We start from the raw sequence: 17,222 nt of genomic DNA on the forward strand, positions 1-17,222 counted from the left end.
CGTTTGAGATCCAAGAGCTTTGGGGAGGACAGAGTAGAGGGGGGACCTGTCATTCTGAGCATAATCACTACAGCCGAAAAACCACGCAGGAGACACACCAATCTGCCAACCGTGGGAGAGATGAATGGCAGTGATTCATGGATAAAATGTACCTTGCTTTGTCTCTCCCCTGCTGAATGGAAGGTAACCTGGCTTCCCCCACCGGGAGAGGCTGAGAATCCAGAGGCATTGTTAGCATACTGCCAACTAGTTCGTTCTCACAGTTGGAAATGCTCCTGAAAGCAAGGCCCTGGGGGTGGCAGGCCCAGAGCCCCCGGGACTAAGCACGCCGCGCAGCCTGCAGAAAAGCTGCCCCGGGGGGGAGTCATTCCGGGCCACATGGTTCACGGTGCAGGCTGGAGAGTTTTGTCCAGGTCCCAGGCCCTCATCAACTGTCCCCACCTTCCTGGCACCTGTTTCTGCCTCCTAACGGGGGCCACGTTCAAAGAACGCTGCTTCCTGGGGGTGCCATCCCGAGGCCTCTCCCCCAGCAGCGCCACTCGCACGGGGCACTGGACGGCTGTTTCACGGCTTCCGCGTGAAAGGGGTGATTCAGGGGCTGGGCGGCTGGACCCGACCAACCGAGCCAAATCCACTTTTCCTTTCTCCTTGGCTGTTTCTGGAAACCGGCCAGGTCAGGAATCCGTTCTGTTCAAAAGGGACTTGTGAGTCACACCCAACATTTGTACAGACGTGGAGACACCGAGGTAGCTCTTCAGTCTTCCGTCACCCGTGGCCGAGCAGCGTGGCTGAAGGGAAGAGGGAACGACGCGGAAGGCGGGAGCCTGGCCCCTGTTCCTACTCCCAGACAACTTTCTGCATGACCCTGGCGGCCCCCGTATGGTCTTACTGCGTCGCCTGTCACCCTCTCTGCTCCGTACCGCCTCCTGGTCCAGCTAACTGCCCTTCCCCCACTGCGGTCCACCCCTATCTGTGACCCTGTGCTGCAGCCACGGTCTAGATATGAGCACACGACCCGCAGTGAGCCGACGGATCCCTTCCCTGGGACTTAGGGTTGTGCCTGACGTGGTAGGAGACACGAAGCCGTAAGAGGGAAAGCTGGAGGACCGTCCGGGGCCATGTCTTCTGCAATTCGGGGAGAGCCCAGCTGGCCATGAATGGGATGAAAGACAGTAGTTCACAGATAGAAGAGGGGATACAAGCAAGCTCATCTCTCCTGCTCGTTGCTTCCGGGGTCTCACAGCCTTCCCACCCTTGAGTTCTAGCGGATAGCCCAGACTTTTCAGTGACAATTCCTTCTCCATGAGTGGGCTGAAGTTTGGTTTGGTCCCTTCCAATCCCGCACAGCCTACACCCCGCAGTCATGTTCCCTTGTTTTTTTTTCACCTCTAGAACGAAGAGCTTGGGCCACACTGGTGGTTTGGAAACTGCCCCCCATTCTCCTCGTGGGCTGAGGAGGAGGAGGGACGTGGGGGACACATCTGCTTTCCCTTTACCCAGAGGAGCTCTGTTGAATGGGACTATCACTGCCAGTAAGAGGTCCCTGGAAGGCGCCTGCATTCCGACTTGTCTGAGAGTCACCACGCCCAACGCTTCGCAATCCTCATCCAGTTGCAGACTTGCTGGAGCCCCCAGTTCGGTCAGTTCCTCAAGAGGGAACACACTGGTTGGCCTCAGCAATCAGCTCTTTCTCTATGAAACGGAGCTGAAACGGAGCAGAAACGCAGCAGAACGCCAGCGCTGCGGGGGCCCTCGGAGTTGGTACAATGAAGTGCCTTCGTATGAATCTGCATACGGGGAAAACAAACCTGAGCGAGCTGAGCACAAGGTGTTAGAATCTTTAGGGTTAATATTCTCAGCTTCACATACAACCGTTCCCTTCCCAGAGCTCTTTCCATTCTCAGAGCACAGGTTCCAGGGCATTCCTGGGTCCTGCTTGGTAGGCAAAGTAAAGGAAAGGCAAATGACAGGTAGGGTTAGGTTTTCCTGGCTGCGACCGGAGTCCTCCAGTGGTTCTAGTTACATCACGAACAAGTCCCTACAGAAAGAGTTAATGTGTCAATAAATGACGTACGCTGGTTCATCACACTGTGTAACTTCAGTGTGGCCACAACAAAAGTCTTCCCAGAGAAACAATCCCTAAGGTTTACGGAGCATTAGCGGCGGAGCTGGGAGTTGGTCCCAATCGATGTGACCATAAAGCCAAGAGCACAGTGTCCTCTAAAAACCTTTCCTTATCTTCTGAATGCAGGCCCCCTGGTACTCCTTCTTCATGGAGAGAGGGTCATTGAATGGGTGCTGAGATTTTTTTCAAAATTATAACGGGCATCCTTCAGAACTTCAAGGTTTTAAGGATATTGGAGTTCCTGCTCTCACGGGGGACTGAAATGGGCTTCAGGGTCATCCAGAGTAGTGGGGAATTAGACCGATGAGGCTGCGCTACACTGGTTAGAAAGTGTGGTGCACACGCGTTCCGCCCTCGAGGGGAGATGCCCACCCACAGAGTCTTCCGTGGGTGCTCACCCACGCAGCCCATGGACCGAGACTGGCAATACACAGTAAGAACCAGGTCCTGCCCACCCTTCGTTCTGGCCATGGCTGGCTGCAGGCAGCGCGACTTAAGGGGAAGGAGATGTCAGTGTGGTATTTTCCAGAACAAGAGTCCTCCTCCCGCCACCTTCCCGCGGGGTGTTCGGCGAAGCAGACATTGCTTTTGATTACGTCCCCTGCCTCCAGTGGGTGGAAGCTGGTGAGGCGAGCAACACTTTCTGCAATGCGACGTCCCCCAAGTTCAGCACCCCCACCTGGAACGCTTTTGTAGGAAGTTTGCCGCGCATCTGTTCCTGCTTCATTATTCCAGGAAAAAAGGCTTGACTTGGTTTTAAAAGGGACCCTGACTGTCTTTAATTAACCACAAAACTTGCATTAATTACCAAGGAAAATGGGTGGTAACGTACAGCTACTGTTCTGCTCAGTAAAGAGGGTCCCCGTAGGGAGACACTCTGGAGCAGGATTCCACAGGTGGCCATTCTGCCATTCCCTAACTTATTCAAACAGGATATTTTAGAAAAACCCCCAGGAGCTAACTTAACTCCTGTTTTCTCAGGAAATTTGCATTTTTCCCAAATGGAAATGCCTAGAAGCTGAGATGAACATAGTCTGCTGTTTCTCAGCACCATTTTGGTGCTAATAACCAGAGCAAGGGTATACGTGAACTGGAGATTCAAGATATTTGAAAAAGAACGTTTGTGGGACATTGGAGCAGCTGTGTTGGAAGGAACCAAAAGGCAGCATCTGCCTTTTCTAGCTGTTCAGTGAACCACTCTTATCCGCCCGTGAAGAGGAAATGGATCAAAGGAGGAAAAATCTCTGCATTTATTTTGGGACATTTCTACTGGTGAACCAAATGAACACTGAACATTCACATTTTCCAAACTTTTGGTGGGGTGGGGTGGGGGGAGGAATCCAAAGGGGGCATTTATCTGCTCTCCTCTGATTCCCTTAACATCTCCTCTCCCCTGAAAGAGTTAAGAAATAGTTTCCGTGATGTGATTAAAAAGACATCATTTGCAAGCTTCTGATTCTTCACTTGGCGAACACATTTACTTTCTAGAAGAAGATCAAGTTCCTTGCAATAATTTCATGGCAATTAATCTTGTGCTTAAATGATAATCCTATAATTAGAAGCAATTAAAATCCTGCACAAGAATGACCCGCTCAGTCAAGGTCAATGTCCCTGTATGCTAATGGCGTCATCTTGAAAGAGGCCCCAGAAATGTTTCTCTCCCCTCCGTCTCCCCTTTCCAGGAATGCAGGCGTTCAAAGCCCAGCTTTAAGAATGCACTTTCACGGCAGGAACCACGGATGCCAAAGTGGTTGGATGACTGAGGGCCCTGTCCAGGATCCAGGGGCTTAAGATCATCTTAAGCAGGAGACACAGAAGCCGTGTCACTTTGAGCTTGATACCAGGGTATTTTAAGACAAAGGCACACACCTCATTAAGAAAATGCCACATGGGTTTTGCCCTTTGTCCCAGTCTTGCACCACCCACAGACATCCAGTGACTAAGCAGCCAGCGGGGAAAGCTGTGTCTGAGTCGCTGCGCAGAGAACTGGGCAAGAGAGCTGGGCGCTAGTTAGTACACACTTGACATTGAGCTCGGCCACAGATGGGCCAGGAGGAGCTACCCCCGTCAGGATGTAAATAATGACATGTTTCCTTGGAGAGGATGAACCTCCTTCTTGGCTGATACGTGTTTCTCTGAAGGATCTCAGAAGTCACGTGGCTTCACGAATTGGGCTAAAACAGCATTATTTTAACTTGATCCAGATATGTGGCCAAAATGGGAAGAGTTGCTTGGATTGGATACAAGAATACACAGTATAAAACCAAGTGAGTTTCTAAATTCTGTGCCTCCTGGAGACGTCTATCATTGTCATCTGCTCAACAAACACATCAGGGCACAAATGGGAGGCTCTGGGCTGGGTATGAGACGTAAGACACCATCCCTGTCCTGGAAGGGCTAACGGTCTGTGAGAGGGAGATTAACGTGCAGATAAACACAAGTGAAATCACAGTATAGACGTCACAAAGGGTACGGGAGAAGAGTGGTCAATTTTACACAAGCTATAAGACAAGAGGAGAGGCTTTGACAAGGTACCCAGAGCGGAGTGTTAAAAGGGTGTTCCCGAGGGAGTGGGGGATGCGGCATCAACATGGGGGTGGAGGTGGGAAAGAGCCTGCCCACTGGGAAAACAGCGCAGCCTTCTTTAGAGTTGGAACACAGAGTGTCGGGGCACAGGAGGCATCAGGAATAAGGACTAAGCCAGGCAGGGTACTGTCTGCTGAAGGGGAGACACGCAGACACGGGGCATCTGATGTTTAGAAGTATACCATCAAGAAAGGAGACAGAGTAGATAAATCCCTTGAAAACATGCCAAGAAGCCATCGCCTAGACACCACCCACCACTGAAATGGGGCAGCCGGTGGGCACTCTTCCTTACAAGCTACTACTCCTCGTCAGCTCAGAGATCGTGCCTGTTGTCTTTTGCAAACTCATCTGCAAACGTTCAGCACCAGCAAACAGAAGGCTCGTGACTGCCGGAGACGGGTTCTTCCAAGACTGTGGGAATGGGAGAGCAAGGACGGGTCTGCAACGGGAAAGAACCAGGGCCAGGAGGGAAATGCCAGGGATGGCAGGGTGAGAAAGGGCGGGGCGGGACCCATGTCTGGCCGACTTGTGCACCATCAGGACACATCCCGAGTGGGTGTCCGTTTCCACCCTTCTTTGCCCATGTTAATTCTTTCTCAGCCAGCTTCCCTGCTGCCATTGTCTAAGCCCTGGGGGATGGACGCTGTGGGAAAGGATGACAGACCCTCCCTCGCAAGGGTGCCCATGGCCCCATAGTAATGACAGCATAGAGCAGTCTCACCTGGGAACTGCAGGATGGAAACAGGAAGTTGCAAACACGTGGGCACCAGAAAGGGCCACATCTCCGCTAGCACACAGTCTTCCCTCAGCAGGGCCAGGGGCCGGCTGTGAGGAGGGAGTGGGAGGCACATGCCTGGAAGCTGGGGTGGGGTGTTCTCCACTTAGCAGCTGTGTGACCTTGGGCAGGCCCGGGAGTTCGACCCGCCTGCTTCCTGTTACAAAATGACCATAATGATCGCCCTTTTCTCAAAGCGTTGCTGTGATGAATACACACATACATTCCTCACAACATTAATGCATAGAAAGGCTTCCAGTCAGGGCCTGGGATGTGGAAGGTACTTAAATGGATGTTGGTTTCTCTTCTCACAGGACCCAGGCACTCAAGAAAGACCAGCGGCTTCTCTGGCTTGCTCTCATGTCTCCTTTTCCACATTTGCTGCTTGTGTTCTGACTGGCTGGCAGTCCAATAGCATCCCCATCGGGAGCTCTGATGTGGGCTCACCTGTGGGCTTCCTTCCGGCCGAGAGCGATCTCTATAGGCAGCAACGAAAAGTTCCAACTTATCATTGCCTGACATTCTGGAGGTTTGGTGTGAACAATTTCAAACCACCAGTGGAGTTTAAAGAACAGCACATCGAACACCTTATATACCCTTCACCTAAATTCTCTGTCTCTCCGTCCGTTTATCCATCTCTCTCTCCGTCCATCTGTCTATCAAGCCATCCAACTATTTTAGATTCGTTAATTAGGATTTCGACACAGCTTTCTGCACATACATACCTACACATATTTCCAGCTTTTTGTGTTTTTTTTTTTTTTCTGTTTGTTTGTTTTTACCAAACCATCCATTTGCAGGCAATTGGCAGACATCAGCACTACCCTTCCTAACCGCATCACCACTATCATCCAGAAATTTCACACTGGATTATCTAAAACATTATCTAAAACACTGTTCAAGTTCACATTCTCCCGCTCCCCACCACTGTTATCCAAAGCCCTTTATAGCTGTTTTCTTAGGTCCAAGATCCAATCCTGTGTCACCCAGGTTTCATCTGGTTACCACGTCTCCACATTCCTTAACTCAAGAACCATCCCTGACTCTTTTTGTTTCTTGGGACGGTGGCACTTCTGAAAAGTTGAGAGTGGTTAATGCACACAGAATTTCCCAATACCTGGATTTCTCTGCTCCCCTCTCCTCCACTCTCATGATTAGATTCAGGTTATAAGATTTTGGCAAAAATACTTGATAGGCAATCCCCTGTTCCTTCTGTTACATCACGTGAGGAGGTCCAGCCTTTTAGCCTGTCGTACGGGGGAAGTCGAGTTTGGTCACTCAGTTACAGTGGCAAATGTCAAATGGGGACCAGAACGGCACAGGAAAACCTCCAATCTGTGTGACGGTATTTTGACTAGTTAGCCTTAGTGGGATATCACCTAAGGATTTATAAAACCTGCAATAAAATCGTGGACTTTATGGAGCAGATTTATTCTCAGAGTTCATGGTATCTGAATTCTGAAATTCTGCTGCGTGTAATGTGGGGCAGAGAAAATAAGTAAACTCCCTGATGGCATCAGGACCCAGAGATCCAGAGGGCGGGGGAGGAATGAACGAGGACTGGGGAAGGGAAAGGAAGAGCCCCAAGCTATGACCAGAACAGGAAGCACAAGTGTGGAGTCATTACTTCTGTCTGCTGCATGAGCGGAGACAGAGTGACACCCCAGAAGCCGTGAGCACCCAAGCACCCAGAACTTGGGTTCTTATTTCTCAGTTAAAAAAAAATGCCCAGGGGTACCTGGAGATATTAAGTGCAAGGTGGGCTCTTCCATTCCAGAAAGAAAGGAAGTACTAAATCAATCAATCAATCAATCAATCAATCATAAAACAAACCTGCCAGGTTATGTCAAAAGGACACAGAGTGAGTTTGAAGGAGCACCCAGTGGCTATATATTGAACAATCTGAACATAAAAAGTGAGTGGTTTGAAAGAACTCATGAGCCCAAATTGCTATTTTAAAAAATGCAGGGGAGGGGCGTCTAGGTGGTTCAGTCAGGTAAGCATCCAACTTTTTGATTTCAGCTTAGGTCTTGAAGTCAGGATCGTGAGTTCGAGCCCTACTGGGCTCCACACTCCACACATTTAAAAAAATGTAGTCAAGGGCGCCTGGGTGGCTCAGTGGATTAAAGCCTCTGCCTTTGGCTAAGGTCATGATCTCAGGGTCCTGGGATTAAGCCCCCATTGGGCTCTCTGCTCCGCGGGGAGCCTGCTTCCCTTCCTCTCTCTCTGCCTGCCTCTCTGCCTACTTGTGATCTCTGTCTGTCAAATAAGTAAATAAAATCTTTTTTAAAAATGAAGGGGAGAGTTAAAGGAAACGCTTTTCTTTCAGGTGAGTGCAATGATCGTAGAAGGAACTACAGATCTGGACCATCACCATTGTGCAACCATCAGTGTGATAATTAGTTCCAGATCACCCACGGATGCTAAAGCCACTGGGTGGCAGGTTGCTGGTCTCCAAGTATGACACCCAGATTCCTTATTATTCATAAACGGAAAAGGGTACCTTTGTAGTGGGGGCCTCTGAAGAAAATACCTGAACTAGGTGGTCAAGTGAGGTATCACCAGTAACAGGCTGTCTAGAGATACTCGAGGGTAAGCAGCTTCTTGCTGACCTCCTCTTTCTATCCCAGCCCACAGACCAGCTCCACCAGCTGCATCACTTCCCATGTGCCTGAGAGCTGGGTCCAAATCCCACAGCCAACATTTTATTTCATAGGAATTACCTCTGAGTAATACCTTTCCTTTTAAGCAAGCAGCTCGGTCCAGCTCCTTGCTGGCAGCCCCACGCAGCCTGTTTGCCACTGGGAAAAAGCATCCCTATAAAGCTTTTAGGTAACCAGTGGGCTACCCACTCTGCCCCCTTTCCCAGCACTGACAAAGAAAAGTCAAGGCTCACTGTGAACCTCAGGGTGAGGTCTGGGTTTCAGGCTAAAGACGGATGCCCTATCTTTGCAAACACAGCCACCTGGAACTGAAAATCCCTGTTTGAAAAAGAAATATTTAACTTAGAGCCCATATGACATGACCCCTAAGAATCGTACAACCTGTAAACTGGGAGGACTGTAGCCTTGATCCCTTGAAAATGGAAAGGAATTTCCCTCCAGCTCTCTCCACCTCACGCTCCAAATTCCCCAAGTCCTGGACTGTGTGTTTTCCGAACACAGCAGTGCCCTCCCACGGCTCTGCATCTTTATCTGAAATGTCCTCCCAGCATCCCGGTCCCTGGCTGAGCGGAGGTCTCAGCAGCTTCCCCGCGTGGCAGGTGAGGCTCTGCTCTCCCCAATGCCCGCCGCACTTAAAGGCACCTGGCATGCCGCCCGGTGGTCCCTTTTTTATGTCTTAATCCATCCCCTCCCCCGCCCCCCTTCAAAGACCACACATTCCACGATAAGGGCCATGTCTTAATTATCTTTGCTTCCTTGGCACCTTGAAAGAGTTGAACACATGCTCAATAAATGTATAATGAAGGGGTGATCAAAAAAATCAATGATCGTGACCCAAAGCTGAGTCTCACTGCCGTGACTCTGTAGGCTCTACGAGATGGAACCAGGACACACAGAGGCACTATTACCGCATCATCGCAATGCCATGATGAACGACAAGTGTCGATGGCTGGGGAGGTAAGACACAGGCACCGAGGGGCAAACTGCCCTAGAAGGCAGACCCACTGAGGAGGATGTGACCCGTCTGCTGCAAGGAGCCTCAGATCCTGCCCCAAGCCCTCCCCTCCCCCACAGGACCCGCTGGAGAACTTCGAGCTCTGCGCTAAATAAACCACCCAGAGTATTTGAGAAAAATGAGACTCTTCTGCAGAATAATCTATTTGTGGGAGACATGTGCTCCTGGAGCAGCTGTAAACCACGATATTTTTTCCATTTACTTACAACATTAAATTGAAAATTTGTTCCCATGAGGGAATTTTTTTTACCACTCCTCCAAAAACCAAATAAAAAGCACACAAGAATGTAGAAAACCTATTAAAATCGCATATTGAGAGAAATAAAAATGACACTGTTCAGATAACATCAGCACCACTGCCCAGAGGCGAAAAATAAAAATATACTGCGAAAGCGGAGGCCTTTCCCACAAATACCACGTCAATCTAGAAAGGAAATTCATCTCTGATTTCAAAAGGCTGATTTCTGTCCCAAAGCAGGAGTCTGTTGGGAGTTTGATTTTACTTTGGGAATTATGGTCCGTGGGAGCGATTCTGCACAGGTAAAATGAAGCTGAGCTAACCTAACCATCAACACAGCCGTGCAGGGGTAAGACGCATTCTCCAAGGTACCACTTGCATTTGGACATAAGCTTGGCTAACCATGGCTCATTCTTTATACCTGCACCCTCATTAAAGCCAGGCTGCTTCTGCCATTCCATCTGGGCTCTTCACGGCAACACTCCTCCCCCTGCCTCTCAGATCTCTGTGGTTCTCAGCCCCCTTCTCCATGACGCATCGTGCAGCACGCACATAATCGAACGTTTAACTTCACATGCACTTGGCTTGTCCATTAATTCCTTCATGAGTTACTTTTTTGCTCCCTTGGTTTTAATCTCACATTGGGACTTTCTGGACCCCCAGAGAACCTGTGGAGTGCCGAACAGGGGTTTGGTGACTATTTATGGGTTTGCTATTATTCGAAAGGAGAGTCTTTAATTAATACGAGAGAGCTGGGGGGGTTCACAGCCTTGGGGCTGAAAGCCAGGGGTTGGGAGACGGACATGGACTCAAGCTCCAGCACTGTTGTTTTCTACCTTATAACTCAGAACAATTTCTTCCTTTCTCTCAGCTCATTTGCACGTCTCAAAATTGAGGATAATAATAGCACTTTAGGGTACTATTGGAGGGGTCAGTGAAACAAGGAATAGAAAGCACTTCGCACAAAGAAAGGTCCCGTCTCATGAGGCAGTAAGTACACACCAAGTACTCAGTGCATGTTAGCTATTGTTGTTGAAAACACGTGTCAAGACAAATTTGTGCCGAACTGTTGGGTTAGGAGGCTGGGCAGGGCATGCAGGAGGTGGGGGCCGTCACCAGCAGCTTCTGCTCCAAAGGGACTTGGCTTTGTATCCCTGATAGTCTTTTCATACTGGAATAAGAGAAGTCTGATGTCTTCTCTTTGGCTCTTTAAAGTAATTTCTAGTAACTGTAAGTACATAGGTACCTATATTTTTGGTTTTTTTTACAAATTTAAAATGTATCTACTTTGAGGGGCGCCTGCGTGGCTCAGTTGGTTAAGCATCTGCCGTCAGCTCAGGTCAGGATCCTGGGATCTAGCCCTGCATCAGGGCTGTGGGGAGTCTGCCCCTTTTCTTAACTCATGTTCTCTCTCTCTCTCTACTCCAAAAACTTTAAAAAAGAAAATAAGAAATAAAAATGTATCTACTTTGATACTTACCCTATGGTTATTGAGGAATATTAATTCTGGGAGGCAGGAGGACTAGGTGAAGGGGACCCTGTACTACTTCTGAAATTTTTTTTTTAAAGATTTTATTTATTTATTTGAAAGAGAAAGCGAGAGAGCACAAGCAGGCAGAGCAGCAGTGGGAGAGGGAGAAGCAGGCTCTCCACTGAGCAGGGAGCCCGATGCGGGGCTCGATCCCAGGACTCTGGGATCATGACCTGAGCCGAAGGCAGACACTTAATGACTGAGCCACCCAGGTGCCCCATGAAATTTTTTTAAAAATTTGGACCATGAGCTCCATCTGTTATGGCTTATTATTTATATTTGTGTTCTCACTACATCAAAGTTAATTCTGATTTTGATAACCTACAATTACTCTTAATTAAAAGTTTTAGACAAATCATTACCTATTAGTTACTTCCTTGAGCTTGGGTTTCCATACTTAGGATTAGACTTCCTTCGCACAAATTACAACCATATTTTAAACATAGATTTGCTATGGACTGAATTATGTGTCCTCCCAGAATTAATATGTTGAACCCCTAACCCTTAACCTTTAGTGGGAATCCTGGGCCCCTTGAATATGGGGCCTTTGGGAAATAATTATGTCCCAACAGTGGGACCCTCTTGATGGGATCAGTGTTCTTACAAGAAGACACACCAAAGCGCTTGCCTCCTCTCTCTTTCCATCCCCAAGTGAGGACACAGCTAGACAATCATCTACGAACCAGAAAGGACAGTCCTCACCGGAAACCAAATTAGCAGCTCCTTGATCTTGGACTTTCCAGCTTCCACAACTGTGACCAATGAATGTTTGTGTTTAAGCCACCCGGTCCATGGTATTTATGACAACAGCCAGAATAAAGACAATGTTACAGTTCTTATTGATACTATCATTGAAATATATTATCTCTGCTTGTAGCAATTAAATATCCAAGTATTAAATGTACCACCTGCTTGACTTTGGGCCAGTCATGTAAGTTCTTGATGCCTCCATCTCTAAAGTCAGGATAACCAAGTAAACGACCACTTAGGTTTACAGAAGTTAACTACATGTCCTGCTCAGAAAGTGCCCCTTTTGTGGGGACCACTTGTGTTGGCTGGTGTTGCTGCTGTTATTAACATCTTGCTGGATTCACATTCATAGTGCAGAGCTCGATCTATGCAAAGCATTTTAGACAGATTCTCAAGACCCTTGACCTAGACTGCTGCTCTAAGTTAGACTCGTTGGCTTTTGAGTGTGGAAAACCTATGTCTAACTCAGTGAAGGGTGCTGTCTCCTAAGATGATCCTGCAGAATCATGAACAAAGTTCAGCTCTTGGCCACGACGGGATAATGAGGACCATACTCGCTGTGCCTGTGTGATGGGACCTGTCCTTCCTCTTCTGTGTACCATGTGCCCCCGCTCCAGCTGGGGCATCTGGGACAGCTGAGCTTCTGGAGGTTCAGAGAAGACCATGGAAAGCTCAAAGCAACAAAGCAGCCCCATACGGCTGCTGCTTTTATTACAGGAGAAGGCACGGGGCCGGTCCAGCGTGCGGCGTGCTCTGCTGTGTTCAGAAACAACACACATGAGGGCTGACTGTTCAGACATTCTTGCCAGGGCATTCTTGCCTCTCAGTGGGCTCTGCCCCTCACCGTGAAGCTCTGACTGGTCCCCCGCGAAGTCTATTGTACTGCCCACAGCAGTGGCTTTATAAAGTGTTGGAAAAACAGGGAAACGTTTAGCCAACAGGCATCTAACTTTCTGCTTCCAAATCCCTTGGCACATACTGCTTTCTGGTCATTTTCTCTTAAGCTGTGTTTTCCGCATGACCCCCCCAGCCCCACCCCGGACTCTGACAAGGTGGGAGCCTCCGCAGAGAACGAGTGTCAGGCTGGGGCACTGGTGGCCCCAAGAGGGGCCCTGGCTGCCAGCCTGGAGGACAGAGCGGTCCCCACCGACAGCATGGCAGGGGTGCAGGAGCGGAGGTCTGAGGAAATGAACTTCCCTGACATTCTCTACTGTGACATGCTTCAGCCCCGAGCCGAACACGGGGGAAGCATAACCAGAGAACCTGACGGCGGTTTATCATTGGTGTTACCCTCAGCTTGGGCTGAGCAGGTGGCCGCAGCCCAATGCCATGACACGCCTGGGCTACCCGTCTGTCTCCCCCCTGCTTCCCTGTCCCCCCTGGCACCAGGGGACAACACACTGACCAGGTGTCAGAGTTCCCCAACCCAAACGGCAGTTAGGACTCAGGATGGCCCCTGAGTAGCTGGGTGGGCAAGGCGGATGGCGTGGTCTCCAGGGGACGTGTTCGTGGGAAATCCGGGGCTCTGCATCTGACCATCTCTGAGGCAATGGCGCACCCGACCTTGACCCAAACGCCCGCAGAGGAGATGCGAGCCCCACCCCTCGGCGGGCACATCTTACCGGTGACGTGGAGCTTCTCGTCGGTGACCTCGGCCTTCAGGTAGATGCGGCCCCGCTTCTCCGTGTGGTCCATCCCGCAGAGGCTGGGCACGTTGATCACGCACTGCTTGTGCACGTTCATGTCACAGGCTGCGAATCGGGACAGCGGAGGGTGAGGCTGGCAGATGGGCTCACGTCAGTGTTGTGGTGTGCGAGCGCAAGTGCTGGGGAACTACCCTCTAACTCGAGACTTTGCTATAATGTTTTCGGTGACACGGAGAACTGTTAGCAGATGTCCCTTACAACACAGGCTTCATGTGAATAACAATATCCTTAAAATACCCGTGCCGTATTTGTCCAGTCTTAACCGAAGCAAAATCCCCTGGCCTGCTCGTCCATGCTTCAAATATTTAACACCAGGCAAAATTCACACAGGTAAATGCATACAAAGCCCAGGCCAATTAATATTGCATGTATGCAGAGGTGAATTATATGCAAATTTTACACAGAGGATATTTGTTGCCAAAGAATATATTCCGCCCATCTGAGCTTACCGTTCGGGAAGGGTAAGACTCTGTGGAGCGAGTACAGGAAAGTCATAAAATTTCTTTCCTTAGTTAACTCTGTATTTTCAAGAAGGCTTAAGTACCTTGCTTTTTTTTTTTTTTTTAAGAACTTGTATTTGAGATTTTAAACCTGTCTGCAAATATTTAAATATTATTCTAAGTAAAACAAATACACGTCTGGCATGATAAGCCATTCCCTACCAGCTGACATTACGTGGGTGAGCCAGGGAGGAATGAAAAGATCAGTCCCTGCACAGTGAACCAAGGAAACCTCGAAAAGAATCCTGTGTATCGTCCCTGTTCCTCCAGGCTTCCCAGAAGAGTCAGGGCCACTGGAATCCTCACACGCCCTCAACAGGGCAGGACAAGGTTCTTCCGTAACCTTCAAGGTGGAGCCTGCATGCTCGTTTCCTTTTCAGTGTTTAACGTGGTGAAGCAGATTGCCAAAAGCATCGCAAATAATGCATATTTGCTAGGATTCGATATGGGAAGCAGGATAACGCACACAACGAGGAAAGAACCATCCTTGTCTTCACCAGTGTGGATCCTGCTTACGTTTCTATTCCCAAACTGTGCCCCACCTCCTCGCTGCCGATAGAAAGGGACATCTGCTGTGCTGTAAGGGACATCTGCTTCTTGACAAGGTGGGCTATTGACGGGACCTGTGTTCACCAACTCCTAGCTTCAAGTGCCGGGGCAGAATGGCAACAAAAGAAATTAATGCCAGCCTCTCCGAGAGGGAGAAGCGCCTCGGGGAGGGGAGCCGGGGAGGTGGGAGCGCCCTGGGTTGCATTCTTGTCTTGGCTCCACCGTGAGTGGCTTTTCGATCTTGGGAAGTCCAAGTGCTCATTTTGATCCTGTTACCTGCCCTGCAAACTAAGAGGCTGGTATGAACAAGGGGTAGCTCCTGTTTTTGCCCTGCTAAGCAGAGTTGTATATGGCATTCTGACCCTGCAACGTGTGAAGGCAGAGGGAACGGTTTCTTGTCTGCAGAAGTGAAGGGAGGGGCTGGGCTCCTGGTACCCATCTGCTTCTCGGCCTCCCTTGAGGAAGGAGCACAGGCAGCAGCCCCAGAGGCCCTATGACTCCAAGGACAAGAGTTTAAAACCAAAGAGGACAAAACAAAAAACACTGGTCCAGGTCAGTGGTTTTCAACATTTTTTTTTTTTTAGTAATGGAACCCATTTTTCAAATAAAATCTTAAGCAGAGTCCTAACACATAAACCAGATCAGTGTTAACTTCATCAGCAAAAAGTCAGTAGATCAATGCAAATGATACATTTATTACAAAGACACTCATCGATCACCAATAAAGCCCTCGGATCCAAACAGAATTTTAAAACCAGCGGTCTCAGCCCTGCATTCACTTCTGCTCTCTCTCAGCGCTGTCCAGCTCCGTAGCAGGAGAGTACCCAGAAAGGCTAAACACTGCCCAGCAACGTGCAGGCTGGTGGACTCCCCGGGGAAGTGGGCATGGTGGGAGAAAATGGTTACACATTCTGCTCGACCAGTGAAGCTGGCAACAGTGTTTCCACCGTCTCCTCCAACTAGTCAAGCTCCAGTGGGTCACACATTCAAGAATTCACTTGTGTCCCGTGGTTTTAAAAGAGTTAAAAGTAGATTTACAAATGCACTTAGGATTCGCACTCGCAGAACCCCTGAAAACCACGTCTTTGGAGCACGAGGGCTTCTCAAATCACAGAAAACGACTGGCCTGGATCATCACAAAGGTTTTATTTAGGCTGTAAAATCTGAGAGCTTTCTAAGGTAAAGGACCCCTGTGTGCTGAGAAACTATTCATCTGCTTTATAATGTTCCTTTAATCTTGATTTTTATATACACGCTGTCTTTGCCCCATGTAGCATATGCCTAGAAAGCTTTGGCCATAATAGAAGGAATTAATGAACGGTAACATATTGATATTTCCATAACACTTCCCTGTCGACTAGAAATGCAGGTTCAGTAATTACTTATTTTCGTCCTGAAAGTATACATTTTTATTTAAACACGTAAACGGCCTGGGGAATCTTGTAAGAATTATCAAAGTGCAGAGTTTCCAGGGTTGCCTTCCTTTTTACCTGGTGCTTGAGGATGATACATACAGAACAGAAAGGGAGGAACGGAGAGGCTGATGCCGTCCTTGTCCGTGGCCTTCGGTGGTTCCCTCTCTGACTGGACGGATAGAAATCTGGTCTGTCCGCGAACGTGCAGGAGGGCGAGTGAAATTCGGAGGTCTGGTTTTCATTTTCATCGTAGTTTCCGTTTTAAGGAGAGCCTACTGGATTTTTCCACAGTCCACCCACTAATTAGAGGCACAGGAATATAATGACTATGGTTGCTGAGCTTATTTTGAAGCCGAACCAAATGTGGAATCTGGAGGTGGGGATTCTTCTTTCAACACATGGCATTTGCTTTGGGGTTTGACTCTCCTGCATTTTACAGTGACTGAAGATTTCTACCACAAAAAATCCCCGCGACAGCACTAACTTCGTTTATAAATCGGGTGGGCCTTTTTTTTGTTGTTGTTGTTTGTTTGTTTGTTCGTTTGTTTTTGGTTTTGGTTCACAATTAGGCAAGTAAGGATTTTAATAGATGAGTGTTTTGACGGTGGAGGGGTCCTACAATTTTTTTTGGTGTGGTACATATTTGAACGAGTTCTTTGACTGATGAGTGGACGTGGAAAATGTCCGGAGGCTGAGGTGCTCTGAAAACCCTGGGTATCAGCTGCAGAGCCTCCGTATCTGCGGAAAAGAAAACTTACTTACTGTCACATTTCATCCCTTGATGGATAAGTCCATACAGCAAGGAGCCACAGTGATCGCAGAAGGTGGGGCTTCCATAGGTGTGGATTTTGAACTTGTGCTTGCTCCTGGGGTCCTGGTGGGGGGAGAAGAAGCACACTGTTTATTCCATCATCAAAGAAACACGTTTTTGGACAAAGCCAAGGTCAGGTCCCACCATTTCCTCCTTGTCCCATGTCCAAGGTTCAGTATGAGACTGGATGCTCTTCTCTGGGACAAAAGAGTGGGAGGTGGGACAGGGGAGACTTCGCCACATCATGTTTTAATAGGCTGCCCATTTTGGACCATAGAGTAAATACCCGTGTTTCCTTTCTTTACAGGGTGTAAGTGCACACACCAGGGTTTCCAGCGCTGTTGCCGCTGTGGGACCTAAAGTCGTAAAAGTGCCTGCGGGCAGGCAGGGGGTTTTAGATGTCGTGGTAGCGTGGTATCTGGTGCCCAGCACGGGCTGCAGCACACGGTGGACACAAAGATCAGGGTGTATTTGTGAACTGAGTGACCCTGGATCCGCTCAGTGGTGCTGGGGTGATCTCCTTTTGGGCAAGTTTTCTCGAAATACAGCATTAAGACC

General features: G+C 48.9%; 1 protein-coding gene across 1 annotated transcript in view; it reads right to left on the reverse strand.

Moving 5' to 3' along the window:
• PRKCA (protein kinase C alpha) overlaps positions 1-17,222 on the reverse strand; it is a 393,808-nt gene that overhangs the window by 111,077 nt on the left and 265,509 nt on the right. Inside the window, exons 4-5 of the mRNA XM_045986064.1 lie at positions 16,616-16,727; positions 13,306-13,434 (exon numbers count right to left, since the gene is read on the reverse strand). Coding sequence (XP_045842020.1) covers positions 13,306-13,434; positions 16,616-16,727 — 241 coding nt within the window. The remainder of the gene's footprint in view (positions 1-13,305; positions 13,435-16,615; positions 16,728-17,222) is intronic.

Source organism: Meles meles, chromosome 18, assembly GCF_922984935.1.
Source record: "Meles meles chromosome 18, mMelMel3.1 paternal haplotype, whole genome shotgun sequence".
Classification (NCBI taxonomy): domain Eukaryota; kingdom Metazoa; phylum Chordata; class Mammalia; order Carnivora; family Mustelidae; genus Meles; species Meles meles.